At 43.8% G+C, this 26,842-nt stretch overlaps 1 protein-coding gene across 1 annotated transcript in view; it reads left to right on the top strand.

Moving 5' to 3' along the window:
* Positions 1–26,571, top strand: part of LOC120910119 (hippocampus abundant transcript 1 protein-like) — a 53,056-nt gene extending 26,485 nt beyond the window's left edge. Inside the window, exons 7-12 of the mRNA XM_040321995.1 lie at positions 2,989–3,102; positions 14,605–14,676; positions 14,994–15,106; positions 22,459–22,556; positions 25,209–25,375; positions 25,651–26,571. Of these exons, the coding sequence (XP_040177929.1) occupies positions 2,989–3,102; positions 14,605–14,676; positions 14,994–15,106; positions 22,459–22,556; positions 25,209–25,375; positions 25,651–25,863 (777 nt within the window). The 3' untranslated portion in view covers positions 25,864–26,571. The remainder of the gene's footprint in view (positions 1–2,988; positions 3,103–14,604; positions 14,677–14,993; positions 15,107–22,458; positions 22,557–25,208; positions 25,376–25,650) is intronic.
* The last annotated feature ends 271 nt before the right edge of the window (positions 26,572–26,842 follow it).

Consider the following 26,842-nt stretch of genomic DNA (forward strand, 5'->3'; position numbering starts at 1 on the left):
CCGCTTGGTAATACAACATTAAAATAAACATGACATTCAATAAATACACTTCCATCACCAACACAATTCTGAAAATACAAGTAGGTTGGCTATTATGATGACCCTCTGAATCTATTACATTCTGAATTACTCAGCTGGAACAAGTCAGGAAAGTTGTTGGAAAGTCAGAGTCCTTATCTGCATTTGATCTGGGTTAGTGACAGTCATTTAGCATTTTTAGCAGAGCATAGCAATGTTGGGTAAAAAAAGGACCGCCGACAGGACTCGCCTAAATGATTTAATTCACTGTAATCCTACTTGTACTTGGTGGAATTTGTTTTAGCTCTTAAAAATATTACACTCACCCAGACTAATGCTGGCCATACACTCTACGAAAAATCGTCCGAACGAACTTTCGAAAAACGAACGTTTATTTGTGAGCGCAAACGATAGTGCCATCATGTAATGACCGATAAATCGTTCAGTGGACATAAAGAAAAAAAAATTGCTTCGTTTTTTTTTTTTTACATATACCTAGTGCAGAAAGTTTGGACAGGAAACACATTAACTTTCCGATTTATCGTTAGTTTGGCAGAAAATTTCCAAACTTGCCCTTCGTTTTTTTCGGCTCAAAAACATCACAACGATTATCGATTTTGTGCCCATTAACTGTTCGAAAACGAACGAACTGTCTGAACAACCGATTTTCGCCTGATTTTTCGTATAGTGTATGGCCAGTATAAGACATCAAGGGGGAGATTTGCTAAAACTGGTGCACACAGAATCTGGTGCAGCTGTGCATTTTAACCAATGGGCTTCTTAATTCAACTTGTTTAATTAGGCTTTAATAATAAAACCTGGAAGCTGATTGGCTACTATGCACAGCTGCAGCAGATTGGAAACCAGGCAAACCGCTCATCTGTCAGGGAGCAAAAGAGGGATCTGGTGTTTCAGCTAAGGCTGGGTTCACACTACGGTTTTCCCGTCCGTCAGCCGCATACGATTTATATGAAAAAACGTATGCGGCTGAAACGGACGGGAACGTATGGAACCGCACATATGTACGTTTTCCATTGACATTAATGTTAAAGGAAAACGTATGCGGTTGCCATACTGTTTTAAAAACGACCGCAAAACCGTGGTTGAACACGGTTTTGCGGACGTTTAAAAAACGTTTTGCCAGCAAATCGTACGCACCCGGATGCATCTGAGTGCATACGATTTGCAATGCATTCTCTATCTATACGTTTTCCCGTCCGGGCCCGTACGTTTTCAATACTGAAATCGTATGCGGCTGACGGACGGGAAAACCGTAGTGTGAACCCAGCCTAAGCTTTCTTATTTCCTCCAGTATATCCATCCCCCATGCAGTTTGTAAGCACCTCCCAGGGACACACTTAACCTTTTGATCGCCCCTGATGTTAACCCCTTCCCCGTTATTGTCATTTTTTTCTCTTTTTAGCACTGGTCACTGTAATGGTGTCACTGGTCCCCAAAAAGTGTCACTTGGTGTCAATTTTGTCTGCCGTAATGGCCCAGTCCCGCTAAAAAAAAAATGGCTCATCGCCAACATTCCTAGTAAAAACAATACAATAAAGAAGTCCCTAAATATATCCCATAGTTTGTAGGCGCTATAACTTTTGCACAATCCAATTGATATACGCTTATTGAGATTTTTGTTTACCAAAAATATGTAGCAGAATATATATTGGCCTAAACTTATGAAGAAATTAGATTTTGACATTTTTTTTCTTTTTTTATGGGGAATGTTTTATAGCAGAATGTAAAAAATGCTTTTTTTTTTTTTTCAAAATTACTTTTTTTTTGTTGTTTATAGTGCAAAAAATAAAAACCGCAGAGGTGATCAAATACCACCAAAAGAAAGCTCTATTTGTGGGGATAAAAAGAGACAATTTTATTTGGGTACAACGTCTCATGATCACGCAATTGTCAGTTAAAGTAACACAGTACCATATCGCAAAAAATGGCCTGGTCAGGAAGTTGGTAAAACCTTTCAGAGCTGAAGTGGTTAAATGTTATCCAAGTCCCTATTGATTTTTTATTTTTTTCTAGCCTTGAGATTTGTTTTATGTCCTTATACAGGAAATGTATCCTTCTAGTCTTGTGTCTCATGGTAATCCTTGAGACAGAAAATGAAATCTCCCATACAGAGACACAGACAGACAGGGAAAAAAAAATACTTTTGAGATTCTACCTTTTTCATCAAAGAAATTATATATTTTTTTGTCTGAAATTGAACTTAAAATAGCAAAAAGGTAGAATCGCATTTTTAGCAAAATATCTCTCAATGGTTAGCAGTAGCTCTAATTGTAGACTAAATTTTACCCTTGGAGGCCTCTTGGGACTAGAGTCGGAAAATGTGCTAGGCTAAATAAAGGTTCTCGGAATTGGTTAGAACTGCATCAGGGGGCAAATGGGGACTATACACATCTCAGGCGGTGTTTTCCTTGTTTATAATACAATCCGCTTCATGACGAGAAGTAAATAATGGATATGACATCTGTGATGGATTTAGGGAATATACAAATATGCAGATAGATATCAGACAATACTTTCCAAAAGGATGTTAGCGTTACACTTCCACCTATTCTGTTTAGTTTTGTGAAAGTTTTTCTGGCGCCTTGTTAAGAGTTTCACGTGTGTTGCATGTCGCAGGCGTTGCTGATGTCAGCAAGCTGAAAGCTGAATTTGAGGTTTAAGCTGAAAATGAATATCCACTGTTCTTTTACATTATGTACATGGGTGTTGTTCCTTAGGCTAATTTCTATTTCAAGTATGAAAATACCTACATACACATTTGTAAATTGTATTAATAAATGGTATACATTGTATATAAGTATGCGTAAGGTTCGTTTTGTAAGCATGCTTTTAAACATAAAAAAAATGAATTTTAAGCATTAGAAAACTATGGGCTGAGAGGGTGGTTCTGAAGTATTTTCCCAAGGGACATATTTTTAATTTTAACGTATGTATTTCCTTTTTTCACAGTCGTTGAGAAAGGTTGGCCAGGATTCCACAGTACTCCTCATCTGTATAACTGTCTTTCTGTCTTACCTTCCTGAAGCTGGGCAGTACTCAAGTTTTTTTCTCTACTTGAGACAGGCAAGTATGAAAATTCCAGATTGATAACATTTATTTTATATTCTACATGTACAGTGCCTTGAAAAAGTATTCATACCCCTTGACATTTTCCACATTTTGTGATGTTACAACCAAAAACGTAAATGTATTTTATTGGGAATTTATGTAATGGACCAACACAAAGTGACACATAATTGTGAAGTGGAAAGAAAATGTATTCAGCACCCTTTACTCTGATACCCCTAACTAAAATATAGTGGAACCAATTGCCTTCAGAAATCACCTAGTTATTAAATAGAGTCCACCTGTGTGTAATGTTAATCTCAATATAAATACAGCTGTTCTGTGAAACCCTCAGAGGTTTGTTAGAGAACCTTAGTGAACAAACGGCATCATGAAGGCCAGGGAACACACCAGACAGATCGGGAATAAAGTTGAGAAGTTTAAAGCAGGGGTCCAGTTATAAAAAAATATCCCAAGCTTTAAACATTTCACAGCCAACAGCCAAGAGGCCCATGGTAATTCTGGAGAAGCTGTGGAGATTCACAGCTCAGGTGGGAGAATCTGTCCACAGGACAACTATTAGTCGTGCACTCCACAAATCTGGCCTTTATAGAAGAGTCACAAGAAGAAAGCCATTGTTGAAAGAAAAGCCATAAGAACTCCTGTTTGCAGTTTGCAAGAAGCCATGTAGGGGACACAGCAATTGTGGAAGATGGTGCTCTGGTCAGATGAGACCAAAATTAAACTTTTTGGCCTAAAAGCAAAACGATATGTGTGGCGGAAAACTAACACTGCACATCCCCCTGAACATGCCATCCCCACCATGAAACATGGTGATGGCAGCATCATGTTGTGGGGATGCTTTTCTTCAGTAGGGACAGGGAAGCTGGTCAGAGTTGATGGGAAGATGCATGAAGCCAAATACAGGGCAATTTTAGGAGAAAGCATGTTGGAGTCTGCAAAAGACTTGAGACTTGGGGGGAGGTTCACCTTTCAGCAGGACAACGACCCTATACATACATACAGCCAGGGCTACAATGAAATGACTTAAATCGGAGCATAATCATGTTTTAGAATGTCCCAGTCAAGATCCAGACCTAAATACAATTGAGAATCTGTGGCATGGCTTGAAAATTGCTGTTCACAGATGCTCTCCATCCAATCTGAGGCCTCGTACACACGACAGAGATTCTCGGCAGAATTCGCCGAGAAACTCGGTCAAAACCCGGATTCTGCCGAGAATCTCTGTCGTCTGTACAGTTTTGGCTCGATGGAGCCGCCGAGGAGCTCGACGAGAAAATAGAGAACATGTTCTCTATTTTCTCGTTGGCCGCGTTGTTCTATAGGAGAAGGCGGCCCGCCGAGCTCCTCGGCGGCTTCATCCCAAAACGAGACGAGGAACTCGACGTGCCAAGCACGTCGAGTTCCTCTGTCGTGTGTACGGGGCCTGACAGAGCTTGCTGTATTTTTTAAAGAAGAATGGGCAAAAATGTTCACTCTCTAGATGTGCAAAGCTGGTAGAGATATACCCAAAAAGACTTGCAGATGTAATTGCACGCCACACTTTTCACATATCAATTAGTAAAAAAATGTGAAAAACAATTTTCCTTCCACTTCACCAATATGTGCCACTTTGTGTTGGTCTATCGCATACAATTCTATTAAAATACATTTGCGTTTTGGTTGTAACATGACGAAATGTGGAATATTTCAAGGGGAATGAATACTTTTTCAAGGGACTGTATTTGCTTGAAAATTTTCATGTACAGTATCTCACAAAAATAAGTACACCCCTCACATTTTTGTAAATATTTTATTATATCTTTTTATGTGACAACCCTGAATAAATTGGTTTGCTACAATGTAAAGTAGTGAGTGTACAGCTAGAACCGTGTAAATTTGCCCTCCCCCTCAAAATAACTCAACACATTACCATTAATGTCTAAACCGCTGGCAACAAAAGGGAGTACACTCCTAAGTGAAAATGTCCAAATTGGGCCCAATTAGCCATTTTCCCTCCCCAGTGTCACGTGACTTATTACTGTTACAAGGTCTCAGGTGTGGATGGGGAGCAGGTGTGTTAAATTTGGTGTTATCGCTCTCACTGTCTCATAATGGTCACTGGAAGTTCAACATGTCACCTCATGGCAAAGAACTCTCGGAGAATCTGAAAAAACAAATTGTTGCTCTACATAAAGATGGCCTAAGCCCTAGGCTATACGAAGATTGCCAAGACCCTGAAACTGAGCTGCAGCACAGTGGCCAAGACCATACAGTGGTTTAACATGATGGGTTCCACTCAGAACAGGCCTCGCCATGGTCGACCAAAGAAGTTGAGTGCACGTGCTCAGCGTCATATCCAGAGTTTGTCTTTGGGAAACGTATGAGTGCTACCAGCATTATTGCTGTTGAGGTTGAAGGGGTGGGGGGTCAGCCTGTCAGTGCTCAGACCATACGCCACATGCTGCAAATTGGTCTGCATGGCTGTCTTCCCAGAAGGAAGTCTCTTCTAAAGATAGTGCAAAAGAAAACCTGCAAACAGTTTGCTGAAGACAAGCAGACTAAGGACATGTCCTGTGGTCTGATGTGACCAAGGTAAACTTATTTGATTCAGATGGTGTCAGGCGTGTGCAGCAGAAACCAGGTGAGGAGTTCAAAGACAAGTGTGTCTTGCCTACAGTCAAGCATGGTGGTGGGATTGTCTGGGGCTGCATGAGTGCTGCCAGCAATGGGGAGCTACAGTTCATTGAGGGAACCATGAATGCTAACGTACTGTGACATACTGAAGCAAAGCATGATCCCCTCCCTTCAGAGACTGGGCCGCAGGGAAGTATTCCAACATAATGACCCCAAACACACCTCCAAGATGACTGCCTTGCTTAAGAAGCTGAGGGTAAAGGTGATGGACTGGCCAAACATGTCTCCAGACCTAAACCCTATTAAGCATCTGTGAGGCATCCTCAAACAGAAGGTGCGCAAGGTCTCTAACATCCATCAGTTCTGTGATGTCACGGAGGAGTGAAAGAGGATTCCACTGGCAACCTCTGAGGCTCTGGTGAACTCCATGCCCAAGAGGGTTAAGGCAGTGCTGTTAAATAATAGTGGCCACACAAAATATTGACACTTTGGGCCCAATTTGGACATTTTCACTTAGGGGCGTACTCACTTTTGTTGCGGTTTAGACATTAACATTAATGACATCAACATTGTGTTGAGTTATTTTGAGGGGACAGCAAATTTACACTGTTATACAAGCTGTACACTCACTACTCATATTGTAGCAAAGTGTCATTTCGTTGTCACATGAAAAGATATAATAAAATATTTACAAAAATGTGAGGGATGTACTTTTGTGAGATGCTGTATATTTAATCAACGCTGCTAAACAACTGAGTGTGTGTGTGTGTATATCGGCTTACAACGGCTTATACGTGAGTATATACGGTGTATATATATATATTGTATGTGTGTGTATGTATGTGTGTGTGTGTGTGTATGTATATGTATATATATATATGTATGTATATGTGTGTGTGTGTGTGTGTGTGTATGTGTATATATATATATATATATATATATATATATATATATATATATATATATATATATATATATATACTCAAGCCAAGACCCTGATTTTCAACACAAAAAAACTGGGAAAACGTATTGACTCGAGTATAAGCCTAGGGTGAGAATGCAACAGCTACGGTAAGCGGAAAAGAGGGTCAACAATGCCCATTTGCAGCCTTACTGTGCCCATTGCAGCCTTACTGTGCCCATTGCAGCCTTACTGTGCCCATTGTAGTCTTACTGTGCCCATTGCAGCCTTACTGTGTCCATTCTCACTGTGCCCATTGTAGCCTTACTGTGCCCGCTCTCACTGTGCCCATTGTAGCCTTACTGTGCCCGTTCTCACTGTGCCCATTGTAGCCTTATGTGTCCATTCTCACTGTGCCCATTGTAGCCTTACTGTGCTCATTCTCACTGTGCCCATTGCAGCCTCGGTGTACCTGTATTCTTGACAGGCTGCGGGCATCCATTTTGCAAAAGTCGCGGCTTCCTCCTGGTTCCGTTCCGTGATAGTCAGTGTACCTGTCGGGTCGCGGGCGTCTATTTTTCAAAAGTCGCGACTTCCTCCTGGTCCGCGATAGGCATTTGACACTGTGTTCTGCTACCGCCTATCATGGAGGTCCTCTCATCCTTGGACTCGGTTTCCCAGGCTCGAGTATAAGCCAAGGGGGGTATTTTCAGCCCTCCTAAAAAACATTATATATATATATATATATATAAAATATATTAGTAAGATGTCAAAGTGATTAAGCTCTAGTGGTGCATGCGAGTTGAAGAAATCATGTCAGTCCCGACTGCATTTTCAAGGGCATGGCAGCCCATTTTTATACAAAATAAACAAAGTTCAAAAATAAACAGCAGATTCCTTTGCAGCGGTATTCAGCATTACAGTCCTGTTTCAGAACAAACGGCATTCAGCCTTCCTGGCTAAAAACTCAGCACTCCTGCTTAGGCCTTACACCTGGGTCCGTCTCCCCCAGACTTGCTCAGCACCTCTATACTTGCAGCTTTGTGCTGCACTGACTCCCTTCTGCCGGGCGGAGCCATCTCCAAGGATGAGCACAGACCTCTATTTCTAGGATGTTTATGAACCCAGCCCACAGGTGTGTAATTGGTATTCTTGCGAAAATCAGGCGTACATTGCTCATATGCACCTGTGACACGGGGTCACATCTACTAAATAAATATAACCAGTTGTTTTGCAGCATTGATTAAACATACAGTATGTATAAATATACATTTTTATTTCTTAATCTTGGGTAAAAAAAAAAAAATTGTCACGCAAAACCAAAGAAAGTTCTCTGCTCAACTTGCCAACCAGCATGCAACCAACTGAATTCTCCTGTCTAACAGTTTGCGTTAAAAACAGGGGTTTAGTTTGCACACATTTGGAAATACATAAGTAACAAACAAAATGGCCCCTGCCCCCACCTATAACTGGCCTTCACAGCAAGGAGCACATGGAAGGGCAACGCATGCAAGACCAAACCAGAGAAATTCACAGCTCAACTCGCCAACCAACTGCTTACCAACCAAATTAACCTATCTAACAATATGTGTTAAAAATAGGGGTTTAGTTAGCACACATTTGCAAACGCAGGCGTAAGCTGCAAGGCAACTTCATGGCACCCTGTATTAACTGCTGTCCTGCAGTCCTAACTTCTAATTGAAAATGTATGAGTCTTCACAGTGGAAGCACACTGATTAGAATGCATGTGCTTCCACTGTGGAGACTCTCATAAATTTACAGGAATTAGGACTGCAGGTAATACAGGGTGCTGTGAAGTGGCCTTGCAGCTTATGTATGCATTTGCAAATGTGTGCAAACTAAACCCCTCTTTTTCTCTTTCGTTCATGGACGGACACGGTAGCCTTTGACCTTATCCGCTTCCTTCCAGGAGAGTTAGGCAGAAAAAAAGCACTTAAAGTGTTAACAACTTTCCTCAGTGCAGCTCCTCCCAGGGGGCGTGGCTCCCCGGGTATAACCCACACCCTGCTCTAGCAGCCTCAGTTTTTTTTCTGCCTAATATCGGGAGAGGACAGGCACTTTAGAGTCCTTGTACTCTGGGGATTTTTTTTAGTTTTGTTCCTGCATTTTTGGATCCTGAGATTCTTCTATCAACTGCCGACTGGGTGACAGGCTGGGTCTTGACTCTTGTAGTCCCCCCATGTTCGGCCATCGAGCGTGTGCCGGCCCTCAGCTTTGCTTTGGGGCGTCCACGACAGGCCCCATTGCTCCAGGGGCAGCCGGGGAACTACATGTTCCAGGGCACGCATATGACCGGTCTCTATGGCTTTGTCACAGTGTGTCTGGCCGACAGCCATGCCGTTAGTGGACGTTGGTTCTGTCTGGGATACCTCCAGCCGGTGGTCGCAGGACGGGTAAGTAGTTTACCCTTGCTCAGGTAAGTTGGTATGGCTGGTATTTTCCCCTGGGAGGTCGACTGAGGGTTCACCCTGCTTTCCTCTCTCCCTTATTTCCTCTCCCTCCTTCCCTATTTGGGTAGCGGCTGTGAGGGGGGGCCTTCTGGGGTCTCTTTATTACCACTGGGGCCTGTGTGTATAGCGGGGACTGTGTTTTTTACAGTACAGGTGTTTGTGTGCTGCGCTGTGTGTACTGTGTGCTGCGCTGGGTGCTGTCACTGGGGGTCTTTTTAAACTGCACACCGGCCGCCATTTTGCCGTGGCCGCAGTTTATATGGCTCGGTGGCCATTTTCCTGTAGTCCTATGGTGTTTTTTCCTCATACGGTGGCCATCTTGGATTTCTATTGGCCTCGTGCTGTGGTTTTAGCGCTGCAAAAAGACCGCAAATTTCCCTGAGGTGACAGACGCAGCGCAGCCAGCTTTTGTGCACACCTCAGTTTTTTTCTCAGCTCACGCTGCACCGGGTGGGCTGGTGAGTTCCCTGGGGGCCTCTGCCTCTGTTGTTGGCAGCAAGGAGGTGACCGGTGGGTGGTTCTGCCTTGCAGTTCCGGGTGACACAGTGGTGGGGCATTATGGAGCCTGAACCTGCTACTTCTGCCCCAGCAATGCCTGAGTTAACCCTTGGTGCCCCTCCCCCTGCCACATCTGTTGAGGCAATGTCGGCTGTCCTGGAGGCGTTTCTCGCCAGGTTTGAAGCGGCTAGTGGCCAGAAGGAGGATAAAAAGCGCCCCCTCCCTGAGCCTGCTTCTGGGGATGTCTCTGACATGGGATCAGGCCCTGCTATTGCTTCTGCCTCTGGTTCTGTCATGTCAGATGATGCGGGTTTAACCCACGCGGACAGTGAGGACGACTCTGCTTCAGGGTCAGTTGCTGATAAGGAATTTGTTGGAGCTCTTATTTCTGCAGTGCGTGATACTCAGAAACTTGTGGATCGGCTGTGAGACCGGTTTTGTCCGGGACTCTGGTGTCGCAGACTCTGACCGAAAGGGCGAAGCTTCTGCTGCAAGAGCTGGAGGAACAGGATGCTTCCGAGACCTGTAAGGACCTGGCTGAACAATTGGTTCAGGGTCTGAAGTTCGCCTGTGAGTCATTCCTGGATACGCTCCCCTTGCTTTCCAGGGCTTCCATCTATGCAGTGGTACTGCGCCGCCTTGTGTGGCTGAAATGCTGGTCTGCGGACCAGTCCTCAAAAAAGGCCTTGGTGGATTTACCCTTTAAGGGTGAACGGCTTTTTGGGGCATCCCTGGATGACATCATTAAGGATGAAGGTCTGCCCCCGCCCATGTCTCGGGTGGCGGGCCGGCTTCGCGAATTTGCCGCTCGGTGGAGGTCTGTTCTTTCCGACCGTTGGGTTTGCGAAGTAATTTCCTCGGGGTACAAGATAGTTTCTCTCTTGTCCGCCAAACAGATTCTTTCCTTCCAACCTCCAGCTTCCTCCGGATCGCCGGCAGGCTCTGTCAGGGGCTGTCCAGGAGCTACTGGGCAGGGGAGTAATTGTTCCAGTTCCCTCGCAGGGGTTTTACTCCAATCTGTTCGTGGTCCCCAAGAAGGAAGGGGTCCGTCCAATCCTGGACCTCAAGGCCCTCAATTGTTTTGTCAAAGTGCAAAAATTCAGGATGGAGCCGATACGCTCAGTAAAAGCGGCGCTCCATCAGGGGGACTTTCTGGCGTCCTTGGATATCATGGACGCATACCTGCATGTTCCCATATGCACAAAGCACCAGAGATTTCTGCGCTTTGCAGTCAGGGAGGACCACTTTCAATTTGTGGCCCTCCCGTTCGGCTTGGCATCGGCACCACGGGTTTTCACCAAGGTGCTCGCCCCGATACTAGCCCTGCTGAGGCATCAAGGGATCGCTATCGTGGGATATCTGGACGACCTTCTCCTGCAAGCTTCTTCAGGCTCAGAATTAGAAGAGGACGTGTCTATCACGTGTCAGAGTCTCCAAGAGTACGGCTGGCTTCTGAATGTCCAGAAGTCAGTGTTAGTTCCGTCCCAGAGACTGGAATACTTGGGACTAGTCCTGGATTCCGCGGAGGCGAGAGTTTTCCTCCCGACGGAGAAACTGAAGACCCTGCAATCTGCAGTGAAGCAGTTGTCGACCCAGAAGTGGTCGTCTCTTAGATTCTGCATGAGGGTTCTGGGTCTGATGGTGGCCTCTTTTGAGGCGGCCCCGTATGCCCAATTCCACACCAGGGAATTACAGAAGGAAATTCTGTCACATTGGGACAAGCTCCCATCTACTCTGGATTACCAGATTCAGTTTAGCCATCTGGTCAAGTCTTCCCTGGTGTGGTGGCTGACGTCTCCGGTGCTTTGGACCGGGAAGTCTTTTCTACCGTGCCGCTGGACAGTGGTCACGACGGATGCCAGCCTCTCCGGTTGGGGGGGCGTTTGGGGCACCCAGTCAGCCCAGGGGCGCTGGACTCAGGAGGAGTCCCGCCTACCGATCAATATTCTGGAGCTCCGAGCAATCAAGCTGTGCCTTGCGAGGTGGTCCCTGGTTCTGCAGGGCCGACCGGTCAGGATCCAGTCCGACAACGCTACGGCCATGGCGTACGTCAATCATCAGGGAGGCACATGGAGTTCAGCTGCAGCGACGGAGGTCGCACACATCCTTCGGTGGGCCGAAAGGTCCGTTCCGGCTCTATCAGCTGTGTACATTCCGGGAGTACAGAATTGGCAAGCCGTCTTCCTAAGTCGCACAACACTAGACCAAGGAGAGTGGTCTCTCCATCCGGAGGTGTTTCAGAGTCTGTGTCAAAAGTGGGGCACTCCAGACGTGGACCTTCTAGCGTCCCGTCTCAACCGGAAGGTGCCACGGTTCGTGGCCAGGTCGAAGGACCCGTGGGCGGACGCGTTGGTGGCACCTTGGGGTCACTATCGCCTAATCTACGCCTTTCCTCCTCTGAAGCCTCTTCCTCGTCTGCTGCGCAGAGTGGAAGCCGAAGGGATTACAACAATCCTGATCGCCCCAGATTGGCCGCGTCGCTCCTGGTACGGAAATCTACTTCTAGGAAAATTTACCATCGTACGTGGAAGGCCTACATCTCTATGTGTGAGGAGATGAAGTGGCACCCCGTGCATATGTGATGTCCCGGATTCTGCTGTTTTTACAGCGGGGAGTGGACCAGGCTCTCGCCTTGAGTACGGTCAAGAGTCAAATTTCTGGTCTGGCTGATTCATTTCAGCGACCCTTGGCAGCGCACTCCTTGGTGTGCACGTTTGTGCAGGGGGTCCGGCATGTGGCCCCTCCTGTGCGCCCTCCACTGCCCCCATGGGACTTGAATTTGGTCCTCTCGGTGCTTCAAGACGCTCCCTTTGAGGACATTCGGAAGATCCCCTTGTTGACTCTGTCACAGAAGGTGGTTTTTCTGGTAGCAATTACCTCGATCAGACGGGTGTCTGAACTGGCGGCCTTGTCCTGCAAGGCCCCCTACCTAGTCATCCATAAGGATAAGGTGGTGCTGTGTCCTCGGCCTTCTTTCCTCCCAAAGGTCGTTTCGGCTTTTCACATTAACGAGGACATTGTTCTTCCATCCTTATGTCCTCGGCCGAAGAACCCGAAGGAGGCCACTTTACATTCCCGGGATGTGGTTTGAGCCCTTCGAGTGTACTTTTTGGCTACGGCTCCTTTCCGGAAGTCGGACTCACTGTTGGTGTCGGCGAACGGTCCTAGAAAAGGCCTGGCAGTCTCGTCAGCCACCATTTCTCGTGGATCCGACAGGTTGTGCTTCAGGCCTATGCCCTGAAGGGGCGGGTGCCTCCCTTTCGGGTTACGGCGCATCCGACCAGGGCGATCGGTGCCTCTTGGGCTTTCCGTCATCAAGCCTCTGTGTTGCAGGTGTGTAAGGCAGCGACCTGGTCGTCATTCCACACTTTTTCAAAGTTTTACAAGGTGGATGTGAGTGCATCTACGGATGCCTCCTTCGGCCGCAGGGTATTACAGGCGGCAGTTTAAGGTTGGAGTTCCTCCGTTGAGTAACTCCGGTTTTGTTTGGGGTGAAGTTTGGTTTGCTGTGTTGTTTTCCCACCCCTCAAAATTTTTGACACTGCTTGGGGACGTCCCTAAGGTCAAAGGCTGCTGTGTTTGTCCATGAACGGAAGAGAAAATAGGATTTTTGTACTCATTGTAAAATCCATTTCTCTGAGTTCATGGACGGACACAGCACCCACCCCTCCTTTGTTTGTATTGCTTGTTACGAACTGAGGCTGCTAGAGCAGGGTGTGGGTTATACCCGGGGAGCCATGCCCCCTGGGAGGAGCTGCACTGAGGAAAGTTGTTAACACTTTAGGTGCTTTCTGCCTAACTCTCCTGGAAGGAAGCGGATATAACCCTAAGGTCAAAGGCTGCTGTGTCTGTCCATGAACTCAGAGAAATGGATTTTACGGTGAGTACAAAAATCCTATTTTAACGCATACTGTCAGACAGAATAATTTGGTTGGTGAGTTTAGCTGGGAATATCTCTGGTTTGGGCTTAAAGGGGGTTGTAAAGGTTTGTCTTTTATTTTCTAAATTGGTTCCTTTTAAGCTTGTGCATTGTTGGTTCACTTACCTTTTCCTTCCATTTCCCTTCTAAATGTTTTTTTTCTGTCTTTTGAATATCTCACTTCCTGTTTCTCCTCAGTAAGCTTTCCACCATCATCCGAGCGGTGGAAAGTAATTTAGAACTGCTTACTATGAAAAGGTTAGTGAACCAACAATGCACTAGCTTAAAGGAACCTATTTAGAAAATAAAAAACAAACCTTTACAACCCCTTTAAATACATGAGTAAGCTGCAGAGATACTTTTCTGGCACCCCAGTATAATCTACAGTCCTAACATTTTTGAAAACCTCCATAGTAGAAGCACATACATAATAAATGGGACGGTAAGCCTGGAGGAAGCCCATCCCTGCTTAAAGGCATAGGGGTGCACTGGACACCCAGCATATAGCACAATGTCAGCATTGGTGTCCATTGCATGCTCTCACTGCTTTGTTTGACATGCATCACCCTTCCATGGGCTCCTTTCTGTGATGGCTAGTTTTTTTTTTGTAGTCTGTATCAGTTTTACAACAAATGGAAGTCGGGCAAGTTGCTGAAATGTTTATTTCATTAAAGTGGAGGTTCACCCAAAAAATAAATTTTTAACATTAGATTGAGGCTAATTTTACTAAGCGGAATCGGGTGTTTTTTTTTTTTTTAAATGAATGCAGTACTTACCGTTTTAGAGATCGATGTTCTCCCGCCGCTTCCAGGTATGGGCTGCGGGACTGGGCGTTACTATTTGATTGACAGCCTTCCGATGGTCGCATACAGCGCATCACGAGTTCCCGAAAGTAGCCGAACGTCGGTGCAAGACAAGAATATTACAGACTATTGTCTGAATTAGTCCATAGACCAGCCAATCACATCAGTCATAATCAAAAGCTTGTAAAATTCTTTATTAATAATCAGTAAGAATATTTAACTTGAAACCCAATCACAAAACTTGCCTTTTGTAAATATATTTCAAACATCCCTGGATCTTTTTCTTAACAGGTGATTGGCTTTTCATCAGAAACTGTGGCTACATTTATTGGTGTTGTTGGAATATTGTCTATTTTAGCTCAGGTAAGTTTTAATATGTGCCTTCGGGTCTGCTTGTACTCATTCTGAATGTTGTTAATTGTTGCAGTGCCTCTACCCTATATGAATAAGTTTAAGAAAGAACTGTATATAGTAAGAGCCCATATGTTACCCTTGACTTTAGTTGTGTTTCCATCACTGTCTTGACATAAGCGTTACAAACAAAAACTAGAACTCTTGCATTAATGTTCATGACTGATTTTTTTTTTTTTTTTTTTTAATATATATAGAATTTTTGTTTTATTTTTCTTTGTTTTTTTGTTGTGAAAAACTGTATCATATATCCTTCATTCTGTCTCCAGACTGTGGTGTTGGGTGTTCTCATGAGATCTATCGGTAATAAGAACACTATTCTCCTTGGGCTTGGCTTTCAGATCCTGCAGTTAGCTTGGTATGGCTTTGGCTCTCAGCAGTGGTGAGTGATAACAGATTCTATTTGTGGAAACCAACTAAAGTATGCATTTCTCTTGTAGGTTGAGATTTATAGAGTAAATCAATATTTTGTTTAAAAATACAAAGCATTTAATGTTTAATAATATTCTATAGGATTTTTTTTTTCCGGTTCATATAGGGACAATAATAATAATCCAGTTAGTTAGGTTATGCTACTAAATACAGGATGTTTGGTCCTTGGCAAACGGAAAAATAATAAACTACGAGCCCATGCATTACCCGGCCAGTATCCTCTTTAATCTGAGACTTTAATCATGATATAGCAGCTATCTGGATTGGTGTTTTTCTCGGCACTAGCTTTGAAGGCTATATTTGCACCCCACTGTACTGGGTGTTCAGAGCCTGGAATACAATCTTTAGGCACTGGGCTCTGTATTATGGCACCATTCAGGACGGACTATACTGTGTTAACTGCAAAGAGCTTTCTGGGTCCAGATCTGTGCCACAGACGCAGGTGTAACCCTGTCTGTCTGAAGACTCACTTGATGAGTGAGACTGGTTTGGTTGACATATCAGGAGCTACCTCATTGTTTGCACTGCTGGGTACCTTTTTCAAATTTCCCACCATTGCTTGTGTTACCACATTAAAGGTTAAGGCTGAGGAGACCAAGTGATGATGTCATCTGCTGGGTGGAGCTTTGCACTCTTTTCTGCCATGCCGCCTGGAGGATGCATCACCTCGCTGTAATCTGGAATTACTATTGTTATAGGGTCAACATTACTGCAGTCTTCCTTAGCTCTGTTGAGTGAGGGCTAGATCTTTTGTCATGCCATATGGAACTTCAGGTTCACTCAGGTCTTATTAGTGATCAGCTATTGGGGCTATCAGCGCACAGAGGGCATCTGGTGCTATCCCCCGCAGAATTGGTCTCTGACCTTTCAGAGCCCTTAAATCAAGCAGCACCTGTAGCCTGGGCACACCATAATCACCCTGTTTGAATTAATTATTGCTCTGTGTGCCAGTGGATCTCCCACTGAGCGGCTCTGCTTAAAGGACAAGCGTGGAAGCATTTCTCTCTCGCTTTGGATCTTTAGGCAGGGAGGTCATGTGCCGACGGGGAAGAGTGCCACAAGAAAGAGTGTGTGTGTGTGTGTGTGTGTGTGTGTGTGTATAATATAAATACATACATACACACACACGCACACATACGTTTTGAGCTTTGGTATGCCTTCAACTTAACCTTTGATAAAACAGTACCCACTCTTTGTGTTGAACCAGCATTATCTATCATGACATTTTTTCTTCTCCATTAGTGGTCTGTAAGACCTTTTTTATTGTTGGAAGCCTATGCTGGGGGTGAGACATCCAGGGGTCTGTATTGAACAAGAAGTCCCTGGCGTGTCCCATCAGTCTCTTTGGGTGAACAGAGTGGATTATTCTTACTTGTCATGGTGTTTTCCATACCTGAGGTCTCAGTCTGGCTCCCCAGAATACAGTCCCCTCCTCCTCTTTGGAGAAACTCACAGTGAGTTGATTTCTTGAGTTGGACTCTCTTAGATATCAGATGAGACCTCTTTTGTGGCTGATCCACACCCCCTTTAGGAAGTCTCTTCCTTCATTGGTGAATTATGTTAGCTGTATGGTTGTTTCCTTCCTCTTGCTTCGGGACTATTGATATTTTGTTGGACCAGGTAAATCAAGAGATTCTAAAGGCCCATACACACAATCTGACTTTTTGACAACAAATGTCCGACTGACCTGTTTTATCGGACAATCGGACCGTGTATGTATGCCCAATCAATTGTTTTTGCTTTTTCAATTCACAAATGTTCGCTGTGTATGCTCTCAAACTTTCCGTCAACAAATGTCCGATGGAGGATAATCCTATCGTGTGTACACCAGTCCGTCGGACTAAAGTCCAAAGTACAAACATGCATGCTCAGAACCAATTCTAAAGATCAGCCAACAATAGCAGAAGTTGCCCAAAGGGTGGCGGTAAAGAGCTGAAAAACCACGTGATTTGGTGAAAGTTGATTGAAAATGTTCTGCCGTGTGTATGCAGAAGTTCACGGCCATTGCCCATTCAGACAAAAATCCACGGAAAAGTCAGATGGAGGTCCGATCGTGTGTATGAGGCTTTAGAACCATTTTCAAAGACACCTCAGGAGGTTAAAGGGGTTGTAAAGGTCCGTTTTTTTATTTTCTAAATATGTTCCTTTAAGCCAGTGGTTCTCAACCTGGGGGTCGGGACCCCCTCGGGGGTCAAATGATGATTTGCCAGGGGTCACCAAATCCTGGGCTGTTCCTGAAGCCCGCACCTCTTTTGAAGCCACCCAGCAGGGCTGTCCCTGGAGCCCACAGCCGCCCACTCAGCCTCTTTGCAGCAGCCCATTCAGTTCACAACATGGCTGGGGGGGGCAGAGACTCTAGGTCAGCTGACTGGTGAGGAATGTGAAGTGAGACATAGAGTGAGTAACACTACCTGTGATTATAGTTCCCATTAAAAGTCCCCACTACAGTTCTCAGATCAGAAAATGACCTTGATCAAGAGCACCTAAGTTGGCAGATCAGAAATCTCCCACCAGCACTGCCACTCATCCCATTTCCCCCCACCAGCACTGCCACTCATCCCAACTCTCCCACCAGCACTGCCACTCATCCCAAGAAATTAGGATAGAGGGATAAAAGGGAAATAAAGGAGAACAAAGAGTGGTACATACTAAAATGTACCATAAGGGGTTTTAATACTTCACAAATATAAGGGTTAGGGGCGCAAATTACTTGTTTTGCCTTGGGTGCTGACAACCCACGCTACGAAAATGTTTACCGTTAGGGGTCCCCACAACTTGGGAAATTTTATCAAGGGGTCACGGCACTAGAACGGTTGAGAACCACTGCTTTAAGCTAATGCATTGTTGGTTCACTTACCTTTTCCTTCGATTTCCCTTATAAATGTTTGTTTTTCTTTGTCTGAATTTCTCACTTCCTGTTCCTCCTTAGTAAACTTTCCACCATCATCTGAGCTGTTTTTGCTGGGGGTTAGTCAGCGTGCTCGCCACCTCCCTTGGAACTACATCCCTGCGGGGGTCACTCCCTTTAATGTAGATGGTGTTCGTTCACACCACCGTGGGGTTGTGATATACAGTGGGGCAAAAAAGTATTTAGTCAGCCACCAATTGTGCAAGTTATCCCACTTAAAAAGATGAGAGGCCTGTAATTGTCATCATAGGTATACCTCAACTATGAGAGACAAAATGTGGAAACAAATCCAGACAATCACATGGTCTGATTTGGAAAGAATTTATTTGCAAATTATGGTGGAAAATAAGTATTTGGTCACCAACAAACAAGCAAGATTTCTGGCTCTCACAGACCTGTATCTTCTTCTTTAACCACTTACCGACAGCCCACTGTATATATACGTCCTCTTTTTAAAGATGGATATCTCGGTAACGGCAGCAGCTGCTGCCACAACCGAGGTATCCATCTTTTCAGTGGGCGGCCGTGTAAACGATAAACGATAAAGAGATTCGCCGCGAGATCGCCGTTAGCGGTGGCGGGAGAGGGGCACCCCTCTCCTGTGCCCTCCGCCGCTTACCGTAGCCGTCAGTAGCGGCGAAGGAGATCGGGTGCTGCTGCCTAGTGTGTGAGGACTCGAGTGAGGGCAAGATGGCCCCCACCCGTCCTCATATCTTTGCTACTTTTTGACCCCAGATCTCATATTTAAGAGGACCTGTCATGCTTTTTTCTATTACAAGGGATGTTTACATTCCTTGCAATAGGAATAAAAGTGATAAAAAAAAATTTTTATTTCAGTGTAAAAAATTATAAAATCAATACAAATAAATAAGAAAACAAAAAAAATAATTTTTTAAAGCGCCCCGTCCCGACGAGCTCGCGCGCAGAAGCGAACGCATACGCGAGTAGCGCCCGCATATGAAAACGGTGTTCAAACCACACAAGTGAGGTATCGCCGCGATCGTTAGAGCGAGAGCAATAATTCTAGCCCTAGACCTACTCTGTAGCTCAAAAAATGCAACCTATAGAGTTTTTTAAACGTCGCCTATCGAGATTTTTAAGGGTAAAAGTTTGACGCCATGCCACGAGCGGGCGCAATTTTTATGCGTGACATGTTGGGTATGATTTTACTCGGCGTAACATTATCTTTCACAATATATAAAAAAATTGGGCCAAATTTATTGTTGTCTTATTTTTTAATTAAAAAAAGTGAATTTTTTCCAAAAAAAGTGCGCTTGTAAGACCGCTGCGCAAATACGGTGTGACAAAAAGTATTGCAATGACCGCCATTTTATTCTCTAGGGTGTTAGAAAAAAATATATATAATGTTTGGGGGTTTTAAGTAATTTTCTAGCAAAAAAAAATGTTTTAGTCTTGTAAACGCCAAATCTGAAAAACACCTTCTGTCCTTAAAGGAACACTAAAGGTTTGTTTTTTATTAGATCAATTGATTGCTGTAAGCTAGAGCATTTAAATATCACTTACCTCGTTTTTCCTTTTGACCTCCAAAATACAGTAATCCAGGTTTGAAAATGCCATTTCCTGTCTCTCCTCTTCTTGCTTTCCACCAGCATCTGAGCCGTTTTGCATGGTGGAAAGCAGAATGTGCTCACCCCCTCCCTATGACTACAGCCCTGCGTGAAGATGCTCTCTTATCCCTCACAGGCATGGAGGCTAAGCCTAATGGGAACTGTAGTTCCCATTAGGCCGTGATGTAGCAAGAATGAATGCGCACCGCAAACCAGGAAGTCAGTGACAATTCAGGAGTGACGGAGGTGAATAAAACAGCTCGATTTCAACAGGTATCAAACTAGCTATAATGAAAAACATTACTTTTTACTTTATCAGCTACTGTCAGACTTTAATTTAAGAGGAAAATATTTTTGTCTTTACAACCCCTTTAAGTGGTTAAGAGGCTCCTCTGTCCTCCACTCATTACCTGTATTAATGGCACCTGTTTGAGGTTGTGGACAGGTGTGTTTTATACTGATAACAAGTTCAAACAGTCACACTCCAAACTCTACTATGGTGAAGACCAAAGAGCTGTCGAAGGACACCAGAAACAAAATTGTAGACCTGCACCAGGCTGGGAAGACTGAATCTGCAATAGGCAAGCAGCTTGGTGTGAAGAAATCAACTGTGGGAGCAATAATTAGAAAATGGAAGACATACAAGACCATTGATAATCTCCATCGATCAGGGGCTCCACGCAAGATCTCACCCCATGGGGTCAAAATTATCACAAAACCGGTGAGCAAAAATCCCAGAACCACACAGGGGGACTTAGTGAATGACCTGCAGAGAGCTGGGACCAACGTAACAAAGGCTACCATCAGTAACACACTACGCCGCCAGGGACTCAGATCCTGCAGTGCCAGACGTGTCCCCCTGCTTAAGCCAGTACATGTCCGGGCGCGCCTGAGGTTTGCTAGAGAGCATTTGGATGATCCAGAAGAGGATTGGGAGAATGTCATATGGTCAGATGAAACCAAAGTAGAACTGTTTGGTAGAAACACAACTCGTGTTTGGAGGAAAGAGAATGCTGAGTTGCAACCAAAGAACACCATACCTACTGTGAAGCATGGGGGTGGCAACATCATGCTTTGGGGCTGTTTCTCTGCAGAGGGAAAAGGATGACTGATCTGTGTACATGAAAGAATGAATAGGGCCATGTATCGTGAGATTTTGAGTGCAAACCACCTCCCATCTGCAAGGGCATTGAAGATGAAACGTGGCTGGGTCTTTCAAAGATTTTTTTTTTTTTTTTTTTTTGCTCTCGCTTCCGCTTGCACAGCAAACATTGTTTTCATATGTAGGTGCACTGGCACATGTATTTACAGTCATACTGTATGTGGCTGTGTGTAGGGAAAGGGTACTTTGAATTTGATTATTTTTTTTAACAAGTTATGGAACAAACCCCCTATATGACGTATATATTGAGTAAAAGATTCTCTTTAATGAGATATATCAGGGATCTATTGTCTCCCCTGCACGCTATTGAAGTTAATAAAACACCTATCGTGCTTAATTAGCTTCTCCCTCAACAGCAGCCTGAGAATGACCACGCTAAACCTGGAAGTGATGCTCAAGGTGGCTTCAGTGGCAGCACATTGGCTTAGCGATTTAGAACTTCTGCCTTGGGGTTCTCTGTTTTTGGATCTCAACCAGTACACAATCTGCATTGATCTGCATTGATTCTGAATGTTTTCCCTGTGCTTGTGTGTTTTTTTTTCAGGTACTGCTGTTTCCCCTACTCAACATGTCAGACATTCTGGTAGGTTAATTGGCTCAATTAGTGCATCGCAGATGGCTGCCTCACTTCACTTTGAGTCCCCAGGGAGAAAATGCTATAGATAAATACAAATTAAATTAAGACCACAAAATAGGGTAATATCTTAAAAAAAAATAAAAAATGGTTTTACTGGATCGACATTAACTTTACACCTCAATACTACACTCTAATGGCAAAGCCATAAGATTTCTCCCTAAGGGAGCTACAGCAAGACTGCATTCAAAGCTCAATATTCATCAGAGTGTACTGTCCTCTCAAGAGGACATCTTGGGGATGAAATCCATACCGACATGCATTTCCAAGCGTGCCTACAGACTTGCCCATCCTCGTTTCCCCCTTCCTTCCTTCCTTCTTTCCCCCTCTCAATCCTTCACCACTATTCTGTTTTCCCTCTCTTTCTCCTGATCTCTACCCCCATATTTCTGTTTTTTTTACTTTGCTGACAGATGATGAAGCGATAAATATGGGGAGATGCTATGAAAATGTATAAAGCCAGTGGTCCTAAGCACTCCTTTTTTTTTTTTTTTTTCTCTCTAGGTTTTTTGTTCATGTAGAGGCTGTTAACATATGTCATAATGTACACAGACCAGTGTTCATTTGAAGAATTTATTTTGTACAACACTGAAAACATATAACATTGGTGTGTGTGTGTACAACAGATGTGCAATTGTCGCGGACTATTTATGTTCATCTTTTTCCTACTGCTAAATCTATTCTTTGTAACCCGTACAAGGCAAAATAAAGAATCTGAATAATAGTAACACTAATGTGGCCATTAAATATTATTCAGATTCCTCATGGAACCAAACCCCAGTCCTTCCCGTAGAACTGTTCCTACAGTGATAATTCAGCAACTAAAATATACTTATAGAAAGCCCGGAAGGGCGAAGCAATGTTTAGTTAAAATGGAAAGCCCTTTAGAAATATGTATTTGGATTGTTAATTGTGCCAGTATATGTGGGTTATGTGCAGGGGCTGTAATGCCAATCGTGGCTCAAACTTGAACTTGTTTGTTGCTTGTGTACTTGTTACGTTTATTAAAACACTGTTTTTAATGTTTCAGGATGATGTGGGCTGCAGGAGCAGTAGCTGCAATGTCCAGCATTACTTTTCCTGCTATTAGTGCTATAGTGTCACGCAATGCAGATCCTGACCAACAGGGTGAGTTGCTAAATTGTAACCATGTGAAAATGCTGAGGTGACCTATGAATACATACTGTTTATGCACACCACCAAGTTATGATTGGCTAGTGTTATAGGGCCAAATCCTCAAAAGGGATACGCAGGCGGATCTGCTGTTCCGCCTGCGTATCCCTGTGCCTATCTTTGGAACTGATCCTCAGAAGCAGTTTTCCAAAGATAGGCAGAAGATCCGACATCTGTAAGAGACTTACACTGTCGGATCTTAAGATGCAGTACCGCATCCGCTGCTGGGGGCATTTCGAGTCGAAATGCCGCTTCGCGTATGCAAATGAGGACTTACGGAAATCAACAAAGCTTTTCAGCTTTGTTTTTTCTCCGTAAGTTTACGTTTGCATGCGTAAAATTAGGGATGCTTTTACAAGGTGTAAACTGTTTACACCTTGTAAAAACAGACCTTTTTTTCGATCGCCGCGATTTTTTTTTTTAATTTGATTTTTTTTTTTTCGCCGTATCTTTTTTTTTTTTAACCTGTCGCAACTTTATTGTCCCGTCGCAATCCACAAAGCCCAGCGTAACGTAATTTCGCGCGATGCACGTCGGGAAAATGACGTCACGAGCATGCGCAGTACGGCCGGTGCGGGAGCGCGCCTCATTTAAATTGTCATCGCCCCCTGGATAACAGGACCGCCTTGCGCCGGGAGAATTTAGGTTACACTGCGTGAAATTTCTAGGTAAGTGCTTTGTGGATCGGGCACTTGGGTAGAAATTTCCCGCCAGTGTAACTTAAATGGGAAAAATTAAGTTAGGCTACGATTTTGAGGATTTTTTTTTTATATAGAGAAATTAACCAAAACATGATGTCTACTTAACCCCAGAAATACTTTTACTAAAAATTCTATTATAATCCGAATTTCTAAATTAATACAATTAACTAATCATTTCATTCAGTGGCCAAATGCCAGACCCAGAAAAGATGTAGATGATCTAGAAATTTTAAATTGCATGACTTTTTATTTTATATCTGCTATTGTCTGTTTTGTAATTTCTATAATATCCACATACTCTCACGGTATCTGTGCAGTAGAGTCAGCTTGCTTATTTCACTGTAAACTGACAATTCCTAAAGTGTTGAAGCCTTCTACTTTTGGACTGCCTGCACTTCCACTTCAGCAACAAAGGGAGGCTCCTGCTTATGAAAGGGCTGCTTTTTTGGGCTATTTAAATAACTGGTTGAAGTGGGGAAATTGCTGACACGTCTGCAGGCAGCCTAGAATTGCAAGGCTTCAACTCTCCAGGAAGTGTCAGTTTATTGTAAAATAAGCAAGCTATTAAGACCACACAATCTATAGGGGCTAGTGTAAGCGGATATTATGGAGATTGTGAAAATGTACTATGTAGATATTGGACAATATGGTGGTGTCTCTTCACTTTTAACTAGGATTTGAATTATTCAAGCTCATGTACAGGCTAGGCCTAAAGGGGCTCCACATGGGCTTGCTGGGCATGATTGCATGCACTTCAGTGCCTTTTAAGGTTTTGTAATTTGCCCGTGTGAAAGGGGTCTAACAGGTTATTTCTCTCACATGGCATATGCATTCTTGCAACTACACCCCAAAATACATTCTGCTTTTCCTCCTTATGGCAATACCAAATGTGTGAGACTTTTTCACAGCCAGGCCACATGGCCCAATATGCAGGGAGCACCCTCAGGCTTTCAAGGAGCATATATCACACATTTAATTTCTTGGACAATGGAAATGCTCACAAAATAACCTGATTTTGGAAAGGAAACACCCAAACACATAATCTAGGAGGTATAATGAGAATTTTGAAAATCTATTTTTTTTCCACATGTTTTTGGAAAATGTGGAAAGAATTTTTATTTTATTTTTAAGATATTTCTAACACATAGCATGTACATAGCAAAAATGTCACCACAAAATACATTCTGCTCCTCCTCCTGAGTATAGTGATACCACATGTGTAGGCCACATACAGAGAGCACCATTGGGATGAGCACTGATGTGGCATGTATGAGGCACTGATGAAGCACAGATGGGCATGTATAAGGCATGAATGGGCACAGATCAGCACTTTGGACAGCTCAGATCCAGCCCACAGCGCTGGTGCACCGTCTCCTTCCTCTCCTTACGTGCTGTACCGATCAGTGTAAGGAGAGAAGAGAGAGCTCAACCGGACATGCACTGATTTGTTGACAAGTGATCGCTTTGTCATTGGACGTGGTAAAGGGCCGCCGTCATCGGCCCTTTACCCCGATCCGTGAGGTGCTGGTTTGGATAACCCGGCGATCATGGACGCTTTTAAGTGCGCGCCCCAGGGAGCTCGTCATCGGGAGGACATCCTTGGATGCCCTGCCAGAACTACCTGACCACGCTGTAGCTGTCCTTTCGCTATGGCCCGGTCGGCAAGTGGTTAAACAGATGCATACATGTTTGTCTGGTAACATATATAACAAATGTATAAGTTCTTCTTCTAATTTTACTAGTTCAACTACTTAGTTTTTAGTTTGACACGTTAATTTATAAACTCTGTAGTAGTGATATAGAAGCACTGTGAATTGTATAATTCATACACTAGCTGTCATTAAAGTTTAAACCATAAAGGGTGATGGATGTCATCTTAAAGTTTACATTTTTTTCCCAATCACAGGTGTAGTTCAGGGAATGGTAACTGGAATCCGTGGCTTATGCAATGGTCTGGGACCTGCTCTGTATGGCTTTGTCTTTTACTTGTTCCATGTGGAGCTTAATGAGATGACTGATGTGGAGCCTTCTGAAAAGATCCTTAAACCCAACATGGCCAACCCCTCTGATGAGGTAAGCATGTGCAGCAGTGCAATTTAAGAAGTGATTGCTACACTAGGATGAGCAGCTGATACTAGAAGAATTTACATATGGTGCTTTTAAAGCTGTTCCAGTGCTTGTGCACAACAATGTTATTTCAGACACCCATAATGATATGGTTTCTCTACGGAGACCTTTAATGTCAAAATATGCTTTTGATGGTTATGGTTTGTGTTCTACTAAAAGTGCACCAATGCCATCTCTGTGTCTACATTCTAACCATTTTTTCCTTTCATTCCCATCCACAGAGAAGTATCATCCCAGGCCCACCATTCTTGTTTGGGGCCTGCTCTGTTTTGCTGTCTTTGCTGGTGGCTCTCTTTATCCCGGAACATAACAACCTTACATTGCGCTCTGGTGCTTATAAAAAGCATAGCAATGGTGCTCAGAGCCATGCACTTTTGCCTCCGGCTCACCTCCCAGAGGGCAAGGAACCACTTCTCGATGATAGTAGTGTATGACCAAAACACTGTACATGGGCATCCGAGCTATTGGTCTAGCAACATCATGGACTGCTTTGTCACACACTGTGGGGAAACCTTGACTGCAGGAACGGAAGCAGCAGGAGTCAAATTACAGTGAAAAGGACTGTGACTGTGTCTTTTATTGCCCCAGTACAGGGGTTAGATAGAGCAAAAGCTCTTTACAAACAGGTTACACTTAAGTGTGCCACTAAACGTGGCAGCAGAAATCACAAAGATTGCCTGTTAAGCAGGTGAACTACATGGCTAATTTTAATATGTATAATTCTGGCAGCTGTCTGTAGACAGTGTGTAGGAGTGGGATGTATGTATATTGAACAATAAAAGTGAGCATAACTGTGGAAGAGGCAAAGAAATTGGGATATCATTTGCCAAAACAAGACTAGGATCTGCCTCATGACCTAGCCCTAGAAGCCGCACCTGTGGCATTGTGAAAAAAAAAAAAAGAAACGTTTTTTTTTATTTTTTTATTTAATTTTGTTTTTTAATTATTACTATAATTGACTGAAAAGAGGGCTACACCATGGCCCTGCTGTATGATCTTTTTTTTAAATCATGTTAATTCTGCTTTCCCGTCTCTTCTGTATACCACAGTGCAGCCCTGAGAGAGTTGGATGAAGTACCCTTGTTGTGGTCTGACAGACTAGCCTCTGACTGTACAGAATTAAAGTTAATTTTTTCCTAGAATGCACTCTTTTCACTTTTTATTTACCAATATTTGATATTTCATTTTGGAAAACAATGGAGATGCTCATTTGTCATATGTCAGTGGGAAAAAGCAATTGCAATATAAGCAGTAGAACTTTTAAGAAAATATCGCTCAACTTGTCATTTATTGAAAGTAAGTAAGCACCTGCTACCTAATAAGCAGTGTTTATTAACCACTTAAAGCGGGGGTTCACCCTAAAAACTAATTTCTAACATTAGAGCCAGCATACTAAGGACATTTACTTTCGGC

Source organism: Rana temporaria, chromosome 1, assembly GCF_905171775.1.
Source record: "Rana temporaria chromosome 1, aRanTem1.1, whole genome shotgun sequence".
Lineage (NCBI taxonomy): Eukaryota > Metazoa > Chordata > Amphibia > Anura > Ranidae > Rana > Rana temporaria.